General features: G+C 41.8%; 2 protein-coding genes across 6 annotated transcripts in view; one reads left to right on the top strand and one right to left on the bottom strand.

Annotated features, from left to right (window-relative positions):
- Window positions 1-26,558, bottom strand: part of MFSD14B (major facilitator superfamily domain containing 14B) — a 68,233-nt gene that overhangs the window by 8,801 nt on the left and 32,874 nt on the right. For 2 of the 3 annotated variants that reach the window (XM_026519109.4, XM_026519110.4), the window contains exons 3-7: window positions 24,383-24,445; window positions 10,836-10,963; window positions 8,421-8,535; window positions 2,877-3,095; window positions 1,096-1,209 (exon numbers count right to left, since the gene is read on the bottom strand). In XM_026519109.4, coding sequence (XP_026374894.1) covers window positions 1,096-1,209; window positions 2,877-3,095; window positions 8,421-8,535; window positions 10,836-10,963; window positions 24,383-24,445 — 639 coding nt within the window. The remainder of the gene's footprint in view (window positions 1-1,095; window positions 1,210-2,876; window positions 3,096-8,420; window positions 8,536-10,835; window positions 10,964-24,382; window positions 24,446-26,558) is intronic. The other variant, XM_057305651.1, reaches the window with a different exon arrangement.
- LOC113270085 (uncharacterized) overlaps window positions 1-26,558 on the top strand; it is a 108,930-nt gene that overhangs the window by 55,696 nt on the left and 26,676 nt on the right. The window contains exon 3 of one of the 3 annotated variants that reach the window (XM_057305653.1): window positions 17,359-19,392. The exons of the other annotated variants lie outside the window; for them this stretch is intronic. Coding sequence (XP_057161636.1) covers window positions 17,359-17,617 — 259 coding nt within the window. The 3' untranslated portion in view covers window positions 17,618-19,392. Of the gene's footprint in view, window positions 1-17,358; window positions 19,393-26,558 lie in introns of those variants that run through there. 3 annotated transcript variants of the gene reach the window in all.

Here is a 26,558-nt window from a genome sequence, read left to right as displayed (position 1 = left end):
CTTATCAGATATAGGATTTACAAAAATACCAAATGCGTTTATGTGAACTGCTCTTAAAAGCAAGCACAAATACAAAATAACAGAAAATGATTTCTGATTTACTGTTAAGTGATGCTGGTAGTGACATAAACAGTATGTATAGAAAAAAGGGTTGAAGAAGAAAATACCAATGAGAGGATTTTTCATTTCCTTAAGCTTTCCCATTTTTCCTGCATTAAATGCAATTAATTTGATGCATAATTATAAATACATATATAATTTTCTACATTAAATATGCTGCCGCACCATTCTTCCCACTAAATCTCCAGCATCTGCCCACCCAAAATGAGCAAAACCAAAAAAGAACTGGTTGAAAAATAGTTTTACTTAGAGGCCAGCATATAAAATATTAGTCTCACACTTTCAGGAAAACTGTTGAGAATGGTGAATTTAACAAGTTTCCTTTAAAAATACCCCCCAAAATAGAGGAATTTATCTTAGGCGGAGGCCTGCTCTGCCAGGTGGAGTAAGCCCCTAGAAGGACGTCCCGGGAAATCAGTAAAAAACCAGGGCAGGAATGCTATGGAAGGCAACTCCTGTCTCTGCCATCCCAGAGAACTGGAACAACAGCTAGGAAGGGAGCTCTTTTTTAAATTGCCTTAAGTCAACTGCCTTCTGAGGGGACAAGGTAAAGTATAAACTTTTAAAGAGAAAAAAGGTCGGGGAGCGATCGTTTTGAGATTACTGCTTGCAAGCCGCCATGAAGCCCACAGCAGCACTGAGTTATACTACGGAAGATGTCCCAGGTCAGGTCACATCAAACAAACCTGACCTCTATCTGAAATTTAATGAAGATTTAAAACATTATGATAAAAATTCTGTTTATGCTAATTCTCAATGAAATTTTTTCCAGAGTAAACATTTTACAGTATTTAAATTATCATCGAATCGAAGGTCCCCCGGCAGCTAATTATAGGTCAGCATCTACACTTAGTAAAACTAGAAGCAAGTCCACACATTTTTTTTCTCTATACTGTTTTCCCCAAAATACTTTCAGACAGATCCTAACCTTTGGTTTTCTTCGTGTTCTAACCCTATTAGGCACACATTACCCACCTGTCTGAGATAGAGAAAAAAACTTGAATACTGTCCAGCTTCAGGAAGGTAGGAGAGAAACACGGTGATGCAAATTAGTAAGACGGTAGAATCTTTTCCAACCTTCTTCAGTGACTAGGAATATGCAGAAAGAGAGACACATAAAAAGCAGGAGACACTAAAGTCACTAATATTCCAGGATATTGGTGTCATTGTTTTGCTCTATTAAGGTGAATTACAAAAGTTGAAGGGTTTACAAAAGCAGGTAAACATTAACTCTATGGTTACAAGTCCTCTAATTCCAGAGTTCTAAAGTATTACAGCTTAAAACCAAAACAAAAATCCCCCCCAAACACTTGCTCGTCTTTGTTAACCAGACTGGTTCACATCCTATGAACAGACCCTGAAAAAAACATTGCTCCAAAACCTTTTAAGAGATCTCATCTCCTTCATTCATAATATAACCCTTTTAAGGCCATGAACACGTTAAGATGTTAATATTCAATTTGCCTGTAAAACTGTAGGCAAGTTAAGTGCGCTCAGCCGCGGGGTCAGTGAAAAGATGCTCTCCCACCAGTAACATCTGCATTCTACACCTTTGATCTGAGGTCCTGCTTACACAGACCTGCTGAGAAGACCGAAAGGTGTGCAGTTTTCTGAGGACTGGAGAATGCGTCACTGCGTTCTAGGGTCACCGTAACTGTAACCTCCGTGTGGGGCACAGCAAAAGCAGCTCCCGTCTGGAGACTTGCTGCACACCAGACACGAGACTAGTGAATTTACATGCATTCCTGGTAATCCCGGCAGCAGCCGTGACAGCGTACACGGCGGCAGTCCCACCTCACAGACGAGCTTCCACGCATAACTCAATCCCTACGTGACAAGAGAGTGGGAGGCTGGACCAGGGTTCCTTATCAACGTCTGATGACATGGCAGAAAGAAAACGAGCAGGATCCCCAGGTCATGACCTGAGGGACCTTTTTAGAAAAGAATTTGATGAGTTATTTTCCTTTTACACATTTTTCCTAAAATAAACTTGGGTGACTAAAAACAGCAATCAAATCTCTGGTTATTTTTTTCTGCACACATTTTCTTCAAGAACAATTTGAAGTCAGATATGATGGGAAAAGGGGAGGGATAAGATTCTTCTCGGTACTTTTTCTATTTGTTAATAGGATACTTCCCCCCCCAGAAAAATAAAAAATGCCAAATATTTTTAAAAGTCACAGAAAACAAAGAGTCCATTCAACCTGCAAAATACAAGTTCAACGCCTCTGGTCAAAGTGGATGCATGTTAACAACCTAGAAAGTAACTACGGTAGTCAGACCAGATCTAGTCGTCTTTCCTGAATTTAAGTGCACGTAAACGAACACTTCAAATGGCCACCTTTGTTTTGTTTAAAAAAAAAAAAGTGAAAACCACCATGCAATAAGAAAAAACAACTTCCTTCCTACACCCTCATCAGGGATTAAGTGGACATTTTTTTTCTCTCTTTCCTTAGGATACCTACCACATGCTTGACTTAAAAATAAATTCTAGGTAGGGGCGCCTGGGTGGCTTAGCTGGTCAAGTGTCTGACTCATGAGATTGAGCCCCAAGTCAAGCTTCATGCTGGGCATGGAGCATGTAAGATTCTCTCTCACCTTCCCTCTGCCCATCCCTCTCTTCCTCCCTAATAAAAAAAATTTGTAAAGAAATATAAATTCTACACATTCCATGGTGCGTAGACAACTCTAGTGCCTTACTTGCAATTAAATCTTTTTTCTATTTTTACTGGAGATAGAAATGGATATTTATTTACCGCAAAAGGGTCTGCTTGTTTCCAAGAAATCTTAGCTCCCCAGGAAAGCGGTCTCATTTTCTCTGGCAGAGATTCTGGAACAGCCAGTAAGATGAAGCAGATGTCCAGAAGAGCCACCACTGTGGCCACCAGCACAACGAGGCTGTCTCCGTAACTGGCTGAAAGGTACGCTCCGATGGCCGGGCTGCTGACCAGACTGGCTGCAAAGGTGGCCGAGACCTGTGGAAAAGCACTCTCTCACCCAGGGTCCCATCTTCTACCACATACATGCAGAAAGCACACACTCAGCCCCAGGTGTTGCAGATGTGCACCTGTGTTCCTGCTTCTCACGCAGGGGCCACAGACACGCACCTGCAGCCATGCTGCCCTGGCTTTAAACAAAACAGAAGGAATGGGCAGCATGTACATTTTAAGAATGAAAGTCATTTCCTTTTAAGGACTTGTTCAGAAACTACAAACTAGAGATATCCTGAAAAGCTACAAGAGTAAAAAATAATCTTTGAGAAGAACTTCCCCATAAAAAAACGTACATACTTTACTCTTTTTTAATTGGAAAACAGGGATGTGGGGAGAAAGGCATGAAAAAAAAATGTCTGCAGGGCTAATGGGAAAACCTCAATTTACACAGTGCTGATTTCATAGTCTAAAAACATGCACTGTTTTACCATTTTATTATTTGGTGACCATTTCATTACCATGGAGGAGGGGGAAAAAATCTCTGATATCCTTGAGAAAAAGCTGTAACAACAAGAACGAAGTTCTGTTGAGAGAGAGGTTGAAACTTCTTAACTAGAGATCCCTGGGCTGTTAATCTCCATCACTCCCCACCTCCATTCTACACCAGAGACCACAGAACCAACTGCTCAGATCTGCACCTGAATCCACGTGGAGCCTCTTCACGTGGTTTTCCTGTAAGCGCGTCGAGAGCTTCCTTTATCTAGGAATGTAATCTGAATGTTCAGAAGCTTAAATGGACAGTCTCCAAATTATAACCAGATTGAGTGCCAAAAACAGACTTATATATTGGTTATCTAAACTTCCAATGGATTTTAAAAGAAACCACAGAAATCATTCTCTGTGGCTAAAATTATGACACCTGGTTAGCCAATGACATCCTTCCTTCACCCATCACCCGCAAATGATGTGAAAATATATCTGAAATTAGTATTATACTAAAAATACTGTAGAAGCCAAAAGTCCAATAAAAACTGGGGGAGAAAACGAGGCACAGAGAATTCCAACTTGGGGAACAGGAATGTCCTGGTTCAGTATTTACTAAGTACCCACTCTGTACCAGACGAATGAGAAGCAGAGGGCTCCCGCCCTTCAGGTTTTTCCATATTATTTGAGAAGATCAAGGCAGTCATGTAAGCACATTATAAATTGCAGTGGCATGCAGGCAGCTAGGGGACCACGCCACAGGGTCCTCCAGCGCTAACCACCTCACTTTTTTTTTTTTTTTTTAGAGATTCTATTTATTTATTCATTCGACAGAGATAGAGGCAGCCAGCGAGAGAGGGAACACAAGCAGGGGGAGTGGGAGAGGAAGAAGCAGGCTCCTAGCGGAGGAGCCTGATGTGGGGCTCGATCCCACAACGCCGGGATCACGCCCTGAGCCGAAGGCAGATGCTTAACCGCTGTGCCACCCAGGCGCCCCTAACCACCTCACTTCTGCACAAAATGGGTCAATAAGTCATTTATTCGTAAGTTTTTCATTTTTTTAATCTTCATATTTTTGTAAGCAAGATACTCTACTACTCAATGTACAAATAGCAACAGAAAAGTTAAATAACTCTTAAGTTCATATGAGCAAGAATGAGAAGCCATTTTCTAATCTCTAAAATAATCTTTCCCACCAAAACGTACAGTTAGACTTACAGCTGCTTAATTTCAGCTGAAACTGCTTTTCATAATCCCACAGTATTCCAGGTCTAAAGAATCTAACGATCACTTGAGTTTAAAGAAGAAAACAATTTATTTCATTATTTGTCAATGACATTTCTAAATCTACCATCATAATTGTATTCTAGCCAAATGGACACTTTCTAAAATAAAATGTTCAATAACTCAAGATTCGGTGACTACAAACAATGGAATATTCTAGAACAATGATTTAATATGTAAGAATACATTTGATACGTGAGTTTTGAACGGAAAATGACTGCATTCTAAGCTCCTCAGAAACTCTGGAAGGGATGCAGTAGCTACCTGGGATGGGATGGGATTAATGCTCAGTAATCATGCATGCACGCCAAGCCATGGTGAACTGAACTCATCTTTCCCATCCACGGGATGCACCTCGAATAACACTGCTCTGAGAAAGAAGTGCTCTGTTTTCTAGTATTTCCGTAATTATTTGTCACTGCTACAGAGAAAACCTGAAATTGACAGAGGCACAAATCTTAATGAGAATCTCTCTTAAGCTTTCAAAATAGAGTTTAAGAAATGAGTTTAGGGGAGCACCTGGGTGGCTCAGTCGGTTAAGTGTCTGACTCTTCATTTCAGCTCAGGTCATGATCTCAGGGGCTCCTCGCTCAGCGGGAAGTCTGCTTCTCTCTCTCCCTCTCCCTCTCCCCTCTCATCCTCTCTCTCTAAAATAAAATAGATCTTAAAAAAAAATAAATCAACTGAGTGTAGGACTGGCACAGCAGTGCAGACGCGCTCAGCAGAGAGGGACAGGCCTGCCGGTCTTCCTAACGCAGCCCTGACTTCAGTCCGGCCCCTCGGCGCTAGGGATTCCCTCCACCCGTCAATCCCTCTGCTGCGGACCATCTGTATTTCTTCCTCCCTAAGTGGGACACTGAACCAGGTATAGCACCTGAGAGATTGGTTTCTTCCATTTCATAGTGAGAAACAGTAAGAATTTAGTATGAAAATCTCTAGGTAGTAATTGTGAATATTGTGGGAGCCAATTTAATCACGTGCAACATGGAAATATAAGTAAAAAGCTAGTCGCCAAGTTTCAAGTATGAGAAAGGGTAGAGCGCAGCCGCAGTTCCCCAGTTGTTCATCCCATCAGTTCTGTTCCTCTCCAACAGCTGAGGCTCACTGCCTGCTGGAGGACTGAGTTTCTGGGATCTAGGACCCCATGAACTTCTATGTAAAACGTATCTTTCTCAAAAATCAGAGCAGCACTGTTGTTCAGTCTGTGTATTTATCTAAATCCCTAGTTCACCTCACACTCACTGTGGCTCTGGGAAATAGACCTGAACGGTGACTTCACCCCAGCGCGCTCTCAGCATTAACTCACTGAACAGGACTATTCCTCGCCGCAGCCCTGAAAGAGCTGCCACCTTCCCGCTGTAGAGGAGGAGTCCCGTTAAGGAAGGAAAGTGCACGTATTTTATACATTCTTTAACGGATCTAAAACTCCAGCCAGACCGGACTGACAATCTTGTCAATAACTGGCAATAAATCCTCCTTTATTTGTAAGATGCGCAGCCTGCAAGCTCTTTCCCTTTCTGTTTTTTTTTTTTTTTTTAAGTTCTGTCATCGTAACGTGTGACAAGTTAGGGTACACGTAAAGGTTAGTCACTGGCCAACACCCTGACTTCTGTGACCAAGTCCAGGCACCTTACCTGCCGGCCAACAGCACAGCCAGCCCCCCTCTCACCGACTCCTCTCGACAGCCCTAGACCACCACAAGCTAAGTGCCATTTTACAAATGAGGTGAACTAGCGAGGGTGGCCGAGTCACGCTCTTTCCCTGAAATCTGTCCTTAACGCACTGACACTCAGCACAAGAGCTTTGTGAGTGTTTTGTTTTGTTTTGTTTTGTTTTGGCTGAAAGCAAAGAATAATTTTTTTAAAAAAAATTGGAGGGAAATGAGTATCTCAATGGGTATTTCCCATGATGTACAGAAAAGCTGCACAAATGTGGTAAATAAGGCTTCTGGCACTTTCTCAACTCTGCTGGCTGTTACGAGCCACCCTGAACACCCTGCCTTCTTTGACGGCTTCCTAGCCGCCTTCCCCTCTGCCCTCTTCCACAGCATTCTGGAGATGGCAGCTGAAGACAGTTTTAGGATGTGGTACGAGAGACATTCAGGGTGGGAGGGAAGATGAACGGGAGTGGAAAGCAGGTAGTAGGCGGAGGGGAAGTAACGCTGAAGAAGTTTTTAAACCAGTGTCTCAAGTCAACAAAGTGAAAGCTGCTGGTGTGTTTCATGAACAGCAATAACTCATCTTTGTGCCGTTGTGACTCCTTACTATCTTCCAGGAAGTAGGATTTAAAAGAAAGACAAAGGCTTGGGAAAGGAGAGAAGTAACCTGGGTTTCTGGCCTTCAGTCCTCCTCCAACCTGGTCAGCAACCCCGCCAGATTTTTCTTCTTCCAGCTTTTCTCACTGTGAACATTTTCCAACACCAGGAAGTAGAGAGAAGAGCACATGCACGCTGAGGGGACCACCCCAACTACACCCCCTTTGCACACAGACTGTTTGGTTGAAGGCAATTAAGACCCGCAGACTCAGGGAAAGCTTTTTTGCCTCTCCTTCAGAGCCTAAAAGAATTTAGATAGGGGGCCTATATCAGGAAGAGAGCTATTGCCAGAGATAATTTTTTATATCGGATTTATTTGCATGGCATGGCAAACATTTATTTACCAAACATTTGCTCTTTTCATCTTCCTGTGAATGGTCTTCCTTCCCTCTGAAGTCCCAGACCCCTATCCCCTTTTCCTTAGCTCAGGATGGCATATAAGTGTCAACTGCCCAACGGCCTTTGAGTCTCTCAGGCCTTTGTGGAGCTCTGTACAAAATTAAATGCTTCCCTCCTGTTAATCTGTCCTATGTCTATTTAATTATTATTAGGGCAGCCAAAGAACCTAGAAGGGAAAAAGGGAAAACTCCCCCCTCAACAACACCCGATGCTTCAGCAATTTCATGCACTGGACACACACCTACAGATTGCTCACATGGCATCTATCCCCCACCCTGCCCCTAACCACTTTAGTCATGACACTCTGACCTCAAGGCTTCAGCCTGCCATTTGTACAAGTCTTTCTTCCCCTTCAGAACCAAAAACCATAATCACACCTCAGAAAATTAGAAATGATTCTCTAATACTCAATTATCTCAAACAAGGTCTCCTATAAACTTTTGTTATTCACTCAACAATTACTTGCCGAATAAATGAAGTCCTTTTTCTACAGTACCACGTCCCACGTTATGTGCCTGAGACACAGGACCAGCAATACAGTAACCGTGGAGTAACGGGGCTGAGGTGCAGCGCCTGTCCATGCTCAGCCCGTTTATTGTTCATGGTTCAAGAGATAAGCTAACATGAAACAAATCAAATCAACTTTTGAAACAATTCTGTAGCTGACAACTCACATTCCCGCCAAATTTCCAACCCTAAAACTAGAGGATACATTACTAGTAATTTCCATCTTGCTATTTTCAAGTTCATAAATCTCCTTTTTAAATTTCAATCGCTTTAAATTTTCTTAGGTAAGTCAGTATAATTTCTTTTCAATCTTACTTTCCAGTACACTTTTCCATAGAACCCTAGTTAATTAGGTTAGAAAGCACACACTCTCATCTTACCCATCCGTAGGCAGTACTTCGCTCGTGTTCTTGAGTGACATCAGCGACATAGGCAAATATCACCGAGAACGTGACCGAGAAGACTCCAGACACAGAAATCATCGCAAAGTACCACCTACAAAAAGATTATTTTAATTACCCAGGAGAGAGGTAGTATGCATACACTCTGATGACCAGAGCCAAAGTTATCACGTGAAGATTACAAACCAAGAAATAAATTTAAAAACAAATACATGTGTATGTATATTTAAAGATATAAAGGACAACTAATAAAATGATAATCAAGATGGGGAAGAGTAGAAACACACCAAGTTTGTAATTGCTTAAAGGGTGTTAGTACATGCAGCTGAAAAAATGAAAGAGTAAGGGGATTAAGTAAAGATACCGTTTTAAAGGCAGCCAACAGAAGAGATATAAAAACTTAAAATTTCCTAGCTTTATCGAAAAAGGCACCTACAGCAAATAACTTTAAAAGAGCTACACAGGGGGGTCTGGGTTAAGGGTTAAGGGTCTGGCTAAGGGGAGCCTGGGGTAAGCTAGTTAAGGGTCTGCCTTTGGCTCAGGTCATGATCTCAGGGTCCTGGGACTGAGCCCCATGTGGGGCTCCCTGCTCAGCGCGACTCTAACTCTCCTCTCCCTCTGCCCTTCCCCCTCCCCCCTGCTCTTGGCGTGCGTGTGTGCTCTCTAATAAATAAAATCTTAAATACAAGAGCTACACAAAAGCAGAAACCACAACAAAAAATATTAACATAGTTAAGACTAAGATTTCAATCATATGCACAGATGCTTTGAAAAAAAATCTAGTTAAGATACTACCAAACAAAATTCCACAGAACAAAAAGTAGGGTTTATCCTAAGACATAAGGATATTTCATTATTAGAAAATCTATTAATATAATTCTTTATAGTAACATAATATTTTTCAGTGCAAAAGCTACCTTAGCACTCAAATGATGAAACATTACATTTTCTTTATATACATGAGATGTTAAGTCCATTATCACTTTTACTTAACATTACTCATTAATCAATATAAGCAAAAGCAACAGCATGAAAACTGGAAGGGAAGAGGCAAAATCATTTCAAAATCTAAAGAAAAAATACTTTAAGGTATTGAGAGGACATTAAAAAAAAAAGCCCTCATTTATTGGAAAAGCATGACTTGGGGCGCCTGGGTGGCTCAGTCGTTGGGCGTCTGCCTTCGGCTCGGGGCGTGATCCCAGGACCCTGGGATCGAGCCCCACATCAGGCTCCCTGCTCTGCGGGGAGCCTGCTTCTCCCTCTCCCACTCCCCCTGCTTGTGTTCCCTCTCTCGCTGTCTGCCTCTCTCTCTCTGTCAAATAAATAAATAGATAAATAATTCTTAAAAGAAAAAATAAAAAGGAAAAGCATGGGGGCGCCTGGGTGGCACAGCAGTTAAGCGTCTGCCTTCGGCTCAGGGCATGATCCCGGCGTTGTGGGATCGAGCCCCACATCAGGCTCTTCCGCTATGAGCCTGCTTCTTCCTCTCCCACTCCCCGGGCTTGTGTTCCCTCTCTCGCTGGCTGTCTCTATCTCTGTCAAATAAATAAATAAAATCTTTAAAAAAAAAAAGAAAGAAAGAAAAGGAAAAGCATGACTTGTTCTTGGAAAGACTCAATATCAAAAAGTATTTGATAAAAATTCATCATCTGGTAGAAAATAAAATGATCCACTATGGGTAACCAACATATTTACAGTGCAACATATACTGACATAAAATTATCAGATAATCAAATGAGGACATTCTCACATGAGCCAAAAAAAGAAATACTAATGCATTAAAACACACACACACACCCTTCCATTTTGAGGTGTGTTCTTCACACCTTAGGACGAGCATCTCAGCAACAGAAATTTTGGCCAAATACCATCTTCTGGAGCCAAGAAAAACCACTAAGGTACAGCTCAGGTGCAAATTCCAAACCATCTTTGGTTACTTGGTTATATGTTAAATATTCTCTCCTACTTATCATGAAAAGATAAGATCAAATTCAAATTTGTATTATGATTTAGACAAAACAGGCTCTTGGTCTAACTACCATGTACTCAGAAATGACTCCTGTCTATTGATATAAACTGTGTTCGTCCGGTGCCCTAGAACAGTGAGAGGACAACACATTTGCAGTCAACTGAGCCACAGGGGTGAGTACAGGGACCGTCAGCCCCTCCCAGTACCCAGTCCCTTTAAAGTGACCTGATGGCAACAAGAGCTGCCCTGAGAGACATCTCTAAACATCTTAGAGCCCAAACTGGCTTTCAGTATTACCAAAGGGATCAAATAAATATACAGGTATCAACCGCTTTGAAATGGTTAAGAAATGCTTTGCAGATGTATTATTATTCACATGTGACCCAAAACAGTCAGTCATGACGGTAGAGGGCCAAGCCACTCACCATGGGCTGATCCTCATCAGTGGAATTGGGAAGCAGGTGAAGAACACAGTGCCGAGGAGAAAGGGTTTCCTCCCCCACACATCAGACAGAGCGCCAATGAGGGGGGCACTCAGAAAAGACAGCAGGCCCTGGAGACGAAAGCAGAAACAAAGGTCAAATTTACAACGTGGTCCCCCAATCACTTGTAATTCTTACTTTCTAAATCCTCCAATTTATTTTACTGGCCCCATAACAGAATGATTTGAAGCATTAAAAACAAACTATCACTTAAAAACATTCTAATGAAGTCAGTCAAGCAGAGGAAGACAATTATCATCTGGCTTCACTCATGTGTGGAACATAAGCAATAGCACGGAGGACCACAGGGGAAGGGAGGGAAACTGAAGGGGGAGAAATCAGAGAGGGAGATGAACCATGAGAGACTATGGACCCAGGGAAAGAAACTGAGGGCTTCAGAGGGGAGGAGGGTGGGGGAATGGGATAGACTGGTGATGGGTAGTAAGGAGGGCACGTATTGCATGGAGCCCTGGGTGTTGTACGCAACTAATGAATCATGGAACTTTACATCAAAAACTAATGATGTACTACACAGTGGCTAACTGGACAGACAGACAGACAGACAAACCCCACATAACTGCAAGTCGGTCCATTAGCATGTCCATGGTCTGACAGCCCAGGACAGAGCAATCAATTTATCACTACAATTTCATTTGTTTATTGCCCAAATAAAAGAGCAGCACTGGAAATTTAGAAAAAAACATTCTGAAGAATTTCTAAGCATGTTGTTAGAAAACAGAAAAGCAGGGAAGAGCCTGTTTTTCTGGAGAAGAAGGGATATGAACTCGGTACACCTACAGATGGCCCCTGAGATGAATATACACAGCAAGCACACAGGACGAGGCCAGAAACTTAATTCAGTTTAAAAAATACGCACAGCTCCGAATCATCTGCTGCAGCGAAGACATCTTCTTGCCTACTTGGCCTCTGACCCCGGTCCTCCCCACAATATGTGATCCCCTTGGTGAGCTGCAGACCTCTGCTCTGATCCCTTCTTGAAAGCCCTGGCGAGGTCTTGGGGCACCTGGATGCCTCAGTCAGTTAAGTGTCTGACCCTTGGTTTCAGCTTGGTTTCATGACCTTGGGATCGTGAGACTGAGCCCCGCATCAGCAGGGTCTGCTTCAGATTCTCTCCCCCTTCCTCCCTCTCTGCTCCTCCCCTCACTCTCTCGCTCTAAAATAATAATAATAATAACTCTTTAAAACCCTGCCGTGGTCTCTGTGCACAGTTTAAATTTTTCAGCAGTACTTATGGGCGAAATAATGAGTTTCTGAACTTTCCTTTTATAAAAAAAATGGGTGGGGGGAACTGAGACAAAGGAGACAAGAATAGGAAAATGTCGATAAATAATGAAACTGGATGATAAGTACATGGGTGTTCATTATGTTTTCTACCGTTGGGTATCTGAAATTGCTCACCATTGCATACAACAGTAACCTCCAAAATCTGGCACCTGACACACATTCTATGCTTCGGCTCTATGTAGTACTTCTCAGTTTTCTGAGCTTACCATTTCCCTTTGTGCCAATGGGCCTTCGCTGTGCCCGCTACACTTCCCACACTCGGACTGCGTAAACTACTAGTCATTCCTCACAACTCCCGGGTGAGAAGCACTTCCTCCTCTATCTGTTCTCTTGGCTACTCAAACAGAATTAATCACACTGGTTTTTGTGGGGTGCAAAAACAGAGCCCTCCCACCTGGTGCGCATCTCTCTCTTCTACTGTAATTTAAACACTCGCTAATTGTCCATCTTCTCTATCGGATTAGAAATGGAGATTAATGCCAGAGGGATGGTTTCTTTACATCTCTGTACCCTTGGTGCCAACCACAAGGCATGGTAAGTAAGGGCTTTCAACAGAGGAAACCAAAGTCACACAGCTGGGAAGAAGAGAGGAACAGGATTCCAATCTCCTGTCAGCCACCAGTAACCCTAGAGCCCACCAGCTCGGAGTCAGGCAAACTGAAGTAAGGGGAGGTAAGAAGGAGACTTGATGGCAGGGTGAGGAGAAAGCTTTTTAGCTCTTCTGAAATAAGTATTAATCCACGCCCAGGAATCAAACCCTGTAACGTAATTTCTAAACCACAGTGAATTTCCATTTAGCCTGTCCTTGGGTCAAGAAAGTAACAGATCAAGGATTAAATGATCTTCCCTTAACAAAGAGCCGAGCAACTGCAGAAACTGGGGCTTAAATTCAGGACTTGTGACTACTGGTTTCAAGAATTTTAGAGAAGATAATTTTTTATCCTGCTTCAAAATTCTCTAAAAATCTCAAGTACCTGAATACGTGGGCAGTATAGAACTGTTCAACAAAAATATGTAAAGAAATTTAAGAGGACAAGGCAGTAAAAATCACCACCACCACAAAAACAGTAACTAAAACTCTTTAAACCACAAAGAACTCTGGGAAAGTTGTTTGGACAGTTCTGATTCCAGACTTCACACAATGCTTTAAAATATGGAATGTATGCCATTTTTAAACAAAAAAATAAGAAGGCGGGACGTGTGGGTGGCTCAGTCAGTTAAGGGTCTGCCTTCGGGGTCCCGGGGTCCTGGGATTGGGCCCCACATCGGGCTCCTCGCTCAGAAGGGGAGTCTGCTGCTCCCTCTTCCTCTCACTCTGCCCCTGCTGTGTACTCTCTCACTCTCTCAAATAAAATCTTAAAAAAAAAAAAAAATCCACATATAATTTTTGACTCCCCCAAAACTGAGCTATTAAGAGCCTACTGCTGACCAGAAGCTTTATCAATAATGTAAACAGTCGATTAACGATATTTTGTATATTTTATGTATTATATACTGTATTCTTAAAGTAAGCTAGAGAAAAGAAAATGTTAGGAAAATCATAAGACAAAACACGTTTACAGTCCTGTACTGCATTTATCAAAGACCAAAAAAAAAAAAAAAAAAAAGCCTGCCTACAAGTGAACCCATGCAATTCAAACCTGGGTTGTTCAAGGGTCAACTGTACTTGCCTTTTGGAAAACATGAATTTCTAAAAATCAAAGACTTTTCCTATACCAGAGTGATTTCTTCACTACCTGATCTGGCCCTAGAACCTATTAGGCCACATTGTGAGAACAACAGATTGAGGGCATTTGTACCCTGACTGGTTGGGCAAGTACTTTTTCAGTCCCAAAGATGCAGGACACAATTTGCACACAAGAACAAAATGTTTAAAAATTAACACCAGACAGACCTCAAAGACCTTGTCTTCATCAGAAGAATGGCTGACTCTCATTACCACAGTAGTTATGCTCTATAAGGCTACCACGAACACTGAACTAGAGAGCGTGGAGCGATTGCTCCTCAGGGAAACTCGCGTTAGTTTCCCGCAAGGCTCTGGTCACCTATTTTCATTAACCGATCAATACGCGACCATGATTTATGTGTGTTTCTGCTTAAAGACACTTTATGTAATACGTATTGTTGACTTATGAACATTGAGCTGTGTACAGCACCGTGACTCATGCCTTGCATGAGGCTTATCTGACAGGATATTCTCCGTTAAGGCACATCACAGACCTCCTTCCCCTAGACATACCGGTCAGTACTTCAGCACGACACTGGGGGACATTGTAAACAGCCAAATCACCAACAAAAGACACCCTGATGCAAAAAAATGTGGCACTAAATGGACCACAAAAAGCACACATGTACAGTATAAGACCTCAACCAAGCAGACAGAAATCTGACCTCAGCTACAAACGAATGGCTGGTAACTTACGCTCCCCCCCCCCCACCTAGGTGCATGAATGATCACAAAAGCACTGTGTCGATGTGGGTTACAAATAAACTCAGTGAGTCGGTGGATTTGCAAATATGAAATCCAAACATGAGGAGGATCAACGGATACTATGCACAGCAAAACCAGTACTAGACGCAACCTGGTGTGTAGGAGTCCAGCTGCAGACGGCAAAATTCACCAAGGTGCACACGGCCCCTGCAGTTAGTTAACTTCCCAGCGGGCATGGGTGTTTAAGGTGGCATAATTAATTGGCCAGTATTTTTTTTTAAGATGTTATTTATTTGACAGTGGGAAAGAGAGAACGCACAAGCAGGGGGGAGCAGCAGAGGGAGAGGGAGAAGCAGGCTTCCCACCGAGCAGGGATCCCAGACCTGAGATCATGGCCTGAGCCGAAGGCAGACGCTTAACTGACTAAGCCACCCAGGCGCCCTGGCCAGTATATCTGACAGGACGTTTAGGCTCTAATTAGAGTTTAGTGTTCAGTGAAATGCACCTATCCAATAAACATTTTAAAGCATACAAAGAATGACAAATACAACTCACCTGAAGCAAACATACCAGAATTTACACTTCACAGAGCCATCACAGAAGCTGTCCTTAACAGACGCAGTTGGCAAATACTTGACTAAAACAGCTGGGTCCATATTTTTAAAACTAAAACTGTTCATAATTAACTTTGCAAATGAATGTGAGGGAGCAATGGCTTCACTGAAGAACAGAGTACAAAGTCATTTAACTTCTTCTGAAAATTTTCAATTTTCCATGAAAAAGTTCACATACTATGATAAATTTTCCATACTCTTCAATAAGCTGTGAGGAACCTGCAACATGCAGACTTGGTTACCCCAAAGTCAGATCTGTTCATCTCGATCTTTCGTACAGTAATTTACTAATAATGACTTCTAGCTCATTTCTTAAGAGATCAAAGGGAAAATCATACACCGATGGAACTGTGTTATTTGTATAATTGACTAGTACAAATATTTTCACGTAAGAACAATATTAACACAGGGTCACCTCTCCGCCCTAGGACCCACTGAGACTCTGCACAGTGCAGAGCTTCCCTTCACAGGGCATGCATCAGTCAGTGCAAGAGGGCAAACGAGAAATGTGACATATAAAGTGATTTTAATTCAATTAAAGTTTGGAAAAGTGAATCTGCAAAGCTGGAGAAGGGTCAAAGAACAGTTGGTGCCAGAGACTTCAAGGAAAGAATGGCATGGGCAGGAGGGCCAGGGTGTGTTGTTTTGTTTTGAGGTAAAGGGAGAGAATAGGGAAGATTCACTAAAAGAAACAAAAAGCAGATGAAAGTGAAATTAAATTGTTTTAATTAAAACATAAGTAAACAGACTTTTCCTTAATCTTAGAAGTAGGGCCACTGCTTCAAATTCTGACTCCAAGAAGTTCTGTATGTTTTAAACTAACAGTAACAATAACTGCTAGCATCCAGATAAGCCAAACCTCCACGCCTTTCACACACACGTCCAACACCGAGAGGGAGGCACTAGCAGGGTGAGCAGCTAGCCCGAGGCTCACAGCAGCAGAGGCAGGATTCAGCTTGGATGTGAGGGGGCCCCAGAACCTGGGTCCTAACCCCTAAGCCTGCAATTCAAACCAATCATTAAACTACTCTGTTGACGTTTCAGGGTCTCCAACCTGAAACACAAAAAGTACTAGTCTTTCCTATTTATGGGCAATCTTACGTGTTTATTTTAGTTTTAGTTTGAAGATTTGTTTCAGAAGGCAGCGTGGAAAGCACGTGCACGCACAAGCAGGAGGGCCAGAGGATCCCAGGCAGGCTCCATGCTGAGTGTGGAGCCTAATGCAGGGCTCTATACCACGACTATGAGATCATGACCTGAGCTGAAACCAAGAGCTGGATGCTTGACTGAGCCACCCAGGTGTCCCACACCTGTTTTATTAAATGGATAAATTAGCAGTCTGTCATGAAAAGACTGTACTTAAAACTTACAAAGTCACTGCTCAAGTAGGTTGTTTGATAATTTTATTTACAGATAATAAAAAGGATAACCTTTAAATCCTTGTCCAAATAAAGAATTATTCCGTGTGTGTGTGTGTCTGTGTGTGTGTGTATGTAGGAAAACATTCTGGACTTACTAATACCAAAGAGTAGCTTGAGGGAACTTTAAAAATACCTTGTTTTTGATTTTTTAATTCTTAAAAACACCAACCAAGAGGCACCTGTGTGGCTCAGTCGGTTAAGCATCTGACTCTTGATTTCAGCTCAGGTCGTGATCTCAGGGTTGTAAGAGTGAGCCCCGTGCCAGGCTCCACACTCAGCAGAGAGTATGCTGGAGATTCTCTCTCCCTCTGCCCCTCCCCCTGCTCATGCACTCTCTCCCAAATAAATAAATAAATAAATAAATAAATAAATAAACCTTTTAAAAAATTAACCAATGGGGCGCCTGGGTGGCTCAGTCATTAAGCGTCTGCCTTCAGCTCAGGTCATGAATCCCAGGGTCCTGGAATCGAGTCCCGCATCGGGCTCCCTGCTCTGCTGGGAGCCTGCTTCTCCCTCTCCCACTCCCCCTGCTTGTGTTCCCTCTCTTGCTGTGTCTGTCAAATAAATAAATAAAATCTAAAAAAAAAAAAAAAAATATATATATATATATATATATATGTCAACCAAAAGTTTGTGTGTCCTTATGCTAAGCTACTATGCTAAGCACTGCTTGATGATCTAATTCATTTAAACAGCAGGAGACAGCTGAGCAGCAACTCCTGGAGTAGAGAAACTTGGGACATACCAAACACCCCTGAAGAGCATCCTGGCAGAAGGTCTACATGCCATTTCCTTCATCAGAGTTGGTGGTCAAGTGTAGACTGCGAAGCAGCTCATCTGCATGTGAACCCCTGCGGCCCCCCACTAGCTGGCCTGCTGGGTTTCTACTTTCTCCGCTTTCCCAAGCCTTCACTGGGATACAAAGGTAGACAAGATCATCACCTCCTGCTTTAGAGCCGCCCTCTCCATACTGACCTCTCTGAGCATAACCCAACCTCGACCCATGGCCGCTGTGTTTGGGTCTAATTTTGTAATAAATGTAAAACAAAGCTGCTAAGGTAAAGCTTCGAGAAGTTACAAGGCAGACACTGGGTCATCAGACCAACTGGTTTTAATGCTGAAGATGATTACAGTCACCGCACCTGCTGCTACTACCCAGCAGTCACAACCAGACTTCATCTGCCAAGTCACACCATGGCGTCTCAGTCTGGTGTGGCTAAAACTACTGCAATGGTGTCACCTTGGCCAGGCTACAGTACCCCATTATTTAGTCAAGTGCAGTGTGGGTGCTCCTGTGAAGGTATTTTGTTGCAGTTGGTTTCAAAGTAAAGGGTATTACTCTCAATAATATGGGTGGAGGCTCGTCCAATTAGTTGATGGCCTTAAGAGCAAAATCTGAGGTTTCCAGGAGAAGAAAGAGTTCTGCCTGCCCTCCATATCTTAGACTTGCTAGCCCCCATTTCATGTGAGTCCATTCCTTAAAATAAACCTTTTAATATGTTATTCATCTCTTAATACTAATGAAAAGAAAAAACAGCAAAATATTTACTAATGTTTATTTACACTGTAATTTAAAACCTTAAGAAATGAAGTGTTTTATTTCCTTATAAAAAACTTATCAAGAGTCACTTGAACAGTGCTTGCCTTCCTACAAAGCCCTATAACATATGATGTGCAGTGAGTAACTTCTGTGCATTGGCAAACTGTCAGATGCCTTTCTACATCTGAATCAACTTCCAACATTTTGTCCTTTGTGTTTTCAATGTCATGAAATACCATCTCTGAGAGTTCCTTCAATGTGAAGCATTTTGCTGACATCACTTCCCCTGGGACATCTTCATCACACTGTTCTCCTTCATGCTGATGAATTTATCTTTACTACGTTCCTCTGGCTGTACGCCCCAACCAGCTCATTCCTTCTATAATTCTGCAGAGGTCCTATCTGAATTTCACCTCTAGCATGATCGGTAATTACTTAACTGCACTTCCACCCTTGCTGGCCAGTTCCTTTCCAATGATCCATTTCTGTACTGTCATATGGGCTTATCACTGGAGACAAGGAGGCAACACAGCTACACGCTTTGCTGTCTGTGCAGGAACTGAGAGATGCAGAGTGACCGGGCACCAACGTTTTGAGGTGCCAAGGACGGTCACTGATCACGACGTTCTTCCGTTGTTTATGGAGTGTTCTGCGGACCGAGGAGCTAGCTGCAGTTCATACTTTGTGCATTACTCACAGTTAATATACCATAGTAATGGAGATCTGAGCTGTATTGTTGCAGGGGGCTGGTATTTTTTAACTGAACTTGAATAACTGAAATTTGTGCATACTGGAACGTGCAAAAACGGGGCTGCCTATACTTCATGTAGTTTTTAATGTTGCAGAGAAATTATTATGATATAATCAGTGATTACTGATACAAGAACAAAGATAAATTGTTACAGTCTCTGTGTAAGCTGGATCTTGACTATTTAAAAATGCACAGAAAAAGACTGGAAAGGGGGCGCCTGGGTGGCGCAGTCGTTAAGCGTCTGCCTTCGGCTCAGGGCGTGATCCCGGCGTCCTGGGATCGAGCCCCACATCAGGCTCTTCTGCTAGGAGCCTGCTTCTTCCTCTCCCACTCCCCCTGCCTGTGTTCCCTCTCTCGCTGGCTGTCTCTGTCTGTCAAATAAATAAATAAAATCTTAAATAAATAAAATCTTAAAAAAAAAAAAAAGGAAAAGAAAAAGACTGGAAAGAAATATTACATCAAGAATATTTACTGAATATCTGGGGCGCCTGGGTGGCACAGCGGTTAAGCGTTCTGCCTTCAGCTCAGGGCGTGATCCCAGCAGTCTGGGATCGAGTCCCACATCAGGCTCCTCCGTTATGAGCCTGCTTCTTCCTCTCCCACTCCCCCTGCTTGTGTTCCCTCTCTCGCTGGCTATCTCTATCTCTGTCAAATAAATAAATAAAATCTTTAAAAAAAAAAAAAAAGAATATTTACTGAATATCTGTCATTTGCCAAGAACTGTTCTAGGTGCTGAGGACAGCAGTAAGCAAAGCAGACAAAAATTCATGCCTTCAAGTAGGTTCTAGTCCAAAAGAAAAAGGTTGAGAAGGACACACAATAACAACATAAAGCAAAACACATATCATGTCAGAGGTGAAATTATAACCCTTTTGGAGAAAAACAAAGCAGAGAAGAGGGACTGAAGTGATGAGGTTACATTATTCTAGACAACGGTCAGTAAAGGCTTTACTAAAAAACGACATCTGGGTGAAAAGCTAAGGGTTCCGGAGTGAGGTCAGAATCTGGGGGGAAAGCAATCAAACAGAAAAAAACAGAACCTACAAAGCCCTCAGGCAAGCACAGGCTAAGGAAGCTTTGCTGGGAACAAGGTCGGCAGGGAGTGCAGAAGAGAACAGGGATGATGCCAGAGGAGAAAATGGAGTGGGGATGGGATTGGTTAAGAATGCCACAAGCTGGCTTGTATTTTATCAGAATCCTATCGAAAGCAGACCAGGAAGTGTTTTCATTACAGATCTATTTTGAAGGTACAACCACAGAGTCTGCTGATGGAATGGTTTTGGGAAGAGAAAGGAGTCAACACTGACTCCAGGGATTTTGGTCTGAGCGAGAATGGCATGACCAGTAATTAAAATGAGGAAGGCTTAGGAGGTCAGGCAAGAGAGGAAGATCAGGAACTTAGTTCTGGCATGTCAACTTTGAGATGCTTATCAGACAAGGAAAGAGAGGTGTCAGTAAGGCCACTGGGTATGCAACTCTGGAGTTCTGGACTAAGGTCTAGGAAGATATTTGAGATGTGAAAGTGGTTAAGTCTGATAATGTCATCTAGGGAGTGAGTGTAGAGATAGAAGAAACTGTTGTCCAAGGCTTGAGTCACCCATATTTCAGAAGTCTAGGGGACGAAGAACACATACGACTTGCCAGAGAGAGGGTTAGGAAAGACGTTAATTCGAAAACAAAATTAAAACAATCAAGTCACCCTATGATCCAGCAATTCCAGTACCCCTTGGTGTATTCCTAGGGTCAGGTAAAAACATAGGGCCACATGAAACTTGTATACAAATGTAATGTTCACAGCAGTTATTACTACTCAGGCCAAGAAGCGGATGCAATCCAAATGTCCATCACTAATGAACAGATGAACTGTGAATGTTCATACAGTGGAATATTATTTGGCCATAAAAAATGAAGTACTAACATGTGCTACAACACAGGTGGGCCTGGATGACAGCATGGAAGTGAAGGAAGGCAGTCACAAAAGACCATTTTATAGTATGATTCCATTTTTTTTGAAGTGTTTTAAGGTTTTATTTATTTATTTATTTATTTATTTATTTATTTATTTATTTATTTATTTATTGGGGGGGGGGAGCACGCACAGGCAGGAAGGAGAAGCAGACTCCACACTGACCGAGCGTGGAGCCCAACACGAGGCTCAATCTCACAACCCTGAGATCATGACCTGAGCTGAAACCAAGGTCAGACGCTTAACCAACAGACACCCAGGCGTCCTAGTATGACTCCGTTTATATGAAAAGTCCAGAACACGCAAATCTATAGAAGCAGACAGATCTGTGCTTGCCTGCAGCTGAAGAAGATGGGGGCAAATGAGGAGTGCCTGCAGTGGGTACAAGAGTCCTTGTCTGGGGAGATGAGAACGTTCTAAACCTGACAGTGTGCTGACAGCTGTACAAGTCTGCAAACACAGTAAACCCGTGGGATGTACACTTTTAGTGGGTGACGTGCATGGTGTGGGAATTTTATCTGAATAAAGATGCCGGAGAAGAAACCTGAAACTGGAGAATTCACAGACCTGTTTCCTCTTTTATCTTTTATGGGTGCTCACCGCAAATACAAACTTTCTCATCCATACATTACGACAGTAAACTTAACAAAGTTCAAGTTAGCCGCGGAAAATCTACAAAGAAAGAAAACTGCACATCATCCCTAACTCCATCTGCTTTAACGCTTCAGGTGCCTCCATTTTAACCACATTTCCCCCCTGCTCATACGCATGTATTCTGGTCAAAACAAACCCAAACCCTTACTGGAGTCTTACGACTCTCTGGCGCACACATTATGTGGTATTCTTCACGTACCGATGGCATCATACGGCTGTGCTTTCACAAAGTACTTCTTCTCATTTTAAGGCATTTTAATTGCTCCCATGGCTATTATCACAAACAGCCCTTTACCTGACTCTCTGAATAACTATTTGATTAGAATAATTTTCTAGAAATGGAATTGCTTTGTTAGTGAATATTTTGAGGTTCTTTAAACACTGCTTTCCGGGAAAGCTATACCAATTTATCTTCTCATCAACCATGTGTGGGGCCAATTTACCACAAAATGAACTAGTATTGTCAGTTTAAACTTTTCTACCAATGTCTATGTGAAAATATAATCTCACTTCATTTGGGATTCATTGCTTACTAGTGATAACCCTATTTTAACGCTGACATCTCTTGGAAACTGCTAGCTTACATTCTTCCTTGCCCTTCTGGGATATCAATCATTTTCACAACATTTTACTTTGAGAGCACATTTATGTACTCCTCCTTCTATTCCACATGTTGCAAACAACATTTTGTCCTTTGTCTTAATTTTTATGGTGGTTTTGATTTACCAAAGTTAAAATACTTATGTAAATGACTCAATCTTTTCCTTTATAAATTCTTTTTCTAAGAAAAGAAAATCTTTTCCCAAACTGGTAAGAAAATGGTTACCAAGACTTCCTTCTAATGGTTTTTTGTTTTTTACATATTTCTCTTTGCAACATTTTATTCAGCACATGAAGGTATTGTGCTAATAGCTTTACAAATACTAGCTCATGTAATCTGTAAAATCACCCTGTTACAAAGATCTTTTTTTTTTCTTTTTTAAAGATTTTATTTATTAGAGAAAGACCGAGTGGGGGGGGGTGAGAAGGAGAGAGAATCCCAAGCAGACTCCTCAGAGCATGGAGACCAGTGTGGGGCTCGATCCCACGACCTCTGTGACTACGGTAACAAAAGTAGTATGTGCAGAACAGAGATTTAAAGCTAAAGCAATCTGAAGCCACATTCGCTTCACTCTGCTCACATGCACATTAATCTTTTTTTTTTTTAATTTATTTATTTGACAGACAGAGAGACAGCCAGCGAGAGAGGGAATACAAGCAGGGGGAGTGGGAGAGGAAGAAGCAGGCTCCCAGCGAGGAGCCTGATGTGGGGCTCGATCCCAGAATGCTGGGATCACGCCCTGAGCCGAAGGCAGGCGCTTAACGACTGAACCACCCAGGCGCGCCAACATGCACATTAATCTTAACAGAGCTACACTTCGCTGTAGGTGCTATCATCTTATCCCTACCCCTAACACAATAACCCATCATTACAGGACAGAAGTCCTTATTAAAGCTCAATTAGCTGAAGTTCTATATACTGAAGTGGAATAAGCCAAAGCCACTGTTCAAGCCCCTGAATCAAGCCAAACGCCTGTGTTTTGCATTTTTTTAGAATAACACTGTAGGTGTCTCTAGGTCAAAGTGTAGCATGCTACTTGGCTTCAGAGTGCCGACCTAGCTGCTTTTACTTTGCAGAACCAGAGTAAAACACATTTTATTAGCTAGTCAATAAAATAAAAAGATCTATGGAGTAACTTCCCCAAGAATCTACTATAAGGATAAATGTATGTTATATTTTTATTAATGCATTCTCTCATTTATTTTTTCTTTTTATCTATGCTGATCACAAACAGGTGCTTAAATGACTACATGCCAGATTCTTGATAATATTCCTCTTCTCAATGAGTACTAAAAACTTCTTGCTTCAACCTTTATTTAAAATGCCACTTTAGGGGTAACCTGGGTGGCTCAGTCGGTTAAGTGTCCGACTTGATTTTGGCTCAAGTCATATCTCAGGGTGGTGAGACATTGGGCTCAGTGCGGAGTCTGCTGGAGATTCTCTCCCTCTGCCCCTCCCCCCACGCATGCTCACTCTCTAAAATAAATACATCTTTAAAAAAATAAAAAAATAAAATGCTGTTATTGTAAGCATTCTCAAATTCTTTTAGAAAATAGGAAAAGAATAAATAACATTCATTACAAATAATGCTGCTCAAAGCTGCAAATTCAGCAAATTACTAGGGTATAATTTTAAGTGTGCTCCTCAGCTCACAGGTCAAGTCCATCTAAGCTGGGAGGGACCCATCAGACACTGTTCCCGTATACTATACTATGAAGTGGGACTAGAACACAACCTTCTATTTTAATCTCTCATTTACAAGCTTTTCTGAAAAATATCACATTAAAATTTAAACAATGAATTAAGGCTAATTAATTACACAGTTGAGAACTTAGCTGCGACGGGAACACAAACAAGCTTTGACAAAAGACTACCATATAGTTGACGAAATCTTGATGCTGCCTTCTTCCTCAATACAAGAGTCAATCTCAAAAGTAGACAAGAACATGAGAGTGCAATTAAAAGCCTCACATAATTAAACTCTTTAGAGACTGCTGTGTACATGTTAATAAAAATGAAGTACTGCTTTTACCAGTAAACCGTTCTATGCCTTATGGACTTGGGTTGTATTTCACTTTGACATTGATAATCCAAGTGAAAGTTTAGAACAAACAGTGATTATTTACTTCCCATTTAAACTTCCAGAGTTAAGTGACTAAGGATTCCTGCCTCTGGTTCCTTGTGAACCACACAAACACTGTTCTTACCTTTACACCTTGAATGAGACCATTCATGAGGAATGTGTGCTGAGGAAATGTTTCATGCAGAACCTACAAGAAGCAAACAGACACCAAGAGAAATTCAGAAACAAAATAAAGGGAAAGATTTTTGCCTCTGTTAATGTTAGGTTAGGTAAATAAGATGAACCCTGGAATGAAAACATTTTAAGTATCAGTGAAATATGGAAAATATCCTAGAAGTACAAAAACATAAAAAATAACGAGGCAGAAATCTAAATAAGGCAAGAACTACATGGGAGCACTCAGGTGCTTTTCTTACAAAAGCATCTGCCGCAAACATAAATTGTTAATTGGCTACACCCTTCACCACCAACAATTTCAAGCAGGTACCACAAAAGGTTACATAAGCTCAAGGATGAACCCGCAGCCCAGCTTCCTGTAACCAAGGCAGTCCAGGAACCCTCAAGCCTTAAATCTGGATCATAGTGATTCCAGACTGGTAGCACCTCTGGTTGGCTAACACAAAAAATCTAAAATCAATCCTGAGGGGCGCCTGGGTGGCACAGCGGTTAAGCGTCTGTTCGGCTCAGGGCATGATCCTGGCGTTATGGGATCGAGCCCCACATCAGGCTCCTCCGCTATGAGCCCGCTTCTTCCTCTCCCGCTCCCCCTGCTTGTGTTCCCTCTCTTGCTGGCTGTCTCTATCTCTGTCAAATAAATAAATAAAATCTTTAAAAAAAGTTAAAAAAATAAAATCAATCCTGAAAAGGCATCATCTAGGCTTCAAATCAACCATACATGTATTTTTTTCAAATAAAATGACCAGGACATAATCAAAGGTAATCAGATACAAAAGGAAATATGACACTATGAGCAAGAAACGGCAAGAAAGAATATATATATATAAATAAAAATATATAAATAATAGAAAGAGACTCTCAACGACCTCCCATTCTGGAACTACTTAACAGAAATAATGTAAAATGAATATGCTTGGGGCACCTAGGCAGCTAGTTGGTTAAGCATCTGACTTTGGCTCAGGTCATGATCTCAGGCTCCTCATTCAGCAGGGAGTCTGCTGCCCTCTCCCTCTGCCCTCCCCTCACTGGTCCGTGCACACACACACACTCTCTCTCTCTCAAATAACATCTTTAAAAAGAAAAATGAATATGCTTAGTATATTCCAAGACATAGAAAATAAGCTTGAAATTTCTGAACTACAAGCTGTAAGAAAAGTGCACAGATTTTAAAAAGAACAAAAATTCCAAAACACGGGTGCCTGGGTGGCTCGGTCATTAAGCGTCTGCCTTCGGCTCAGGGCGTGATCCCAGAGTCCTGAGACTGAGCCCCACATCAGGCTCCTCCGCTATAAGCCTGCTTCTTCCTCTCCCCCTGCCCCTGCTTGTGTTCCCTCTCTCGCTGGCTATCTGTCAAATAAATAAAATCTTAAAAAAAAGAAATTCCAAAACAGAAAAGAATGTACTGACTTCAGTTAGGAACTCACTCAATGGAGATGTTTAACAAGATTAGAAATGGCTGAGAATTACTGAACCCAAGAGAGTAACAGAAACTATCCAGAATGCAGCATGGAGAGACAGAACGATAAAAAATAAAAGAGAAAGTAAAAGACACAAAGGATCCTGTAAGAAAGTATGATACAACTTTAATTAAACTTGTCTTGTAATGCGAATGAGGCAGACACAACATTTCAGGAGCCAATGGCTGAGAATGTACTAGAACCAATGACAGACATTAGGGCAAAGATTAAAGCAGAATAAATTCTAAGCAAAATAAAAAGAAATCCAAACTCACAATCAGAAAACCAAACCAAAACAAAACAAAAAGCAGCAAGAGAAATACAGACTGCCTTCAAATGAGCAACAGCTGAGACATCTTCATAACAGTAACAATGGAGCCCAGACAAGCAGCTACCCTGTCATCAACATAACGAGGAAAAGACGACAAATGCCAACCTACAATTCTATACCTGGTTAGAATGTGCTTTGAGCACAAGTTTTAACCTAGCAAAAACTTATAGTAGTGAGTCTACTAACTTAGGGACTCCACCTAACGAGATTTAAAAAGTGTACTTCCACAAGAAGGAAAATAGTCCAGATGTAAGACCTGAGATACAACATGAAATAAACAGCAAAGACAATGGTGGATATAAATGAACAGTGATGCACACAACAAAACAATGTGT

The sequence above is a fragment of the Ursus arctos genome, unplaced genomic scaffold, assembly GCF_023065955.2.
Source record: "Ursus arctos isolate Adak ecotype North America unplaced genomic scaffold, UrsArc2.0 scaffold_33, whole genome shotgun sequence".
NCBI lineage: Eukaryota > Metazoa > Chordata > Mammalia > Carnivora > Ursidae > Ursus > Ursus arctos.
This window is presented reverse-complemented; position numbering and strand designations above follow the sequence as displayed.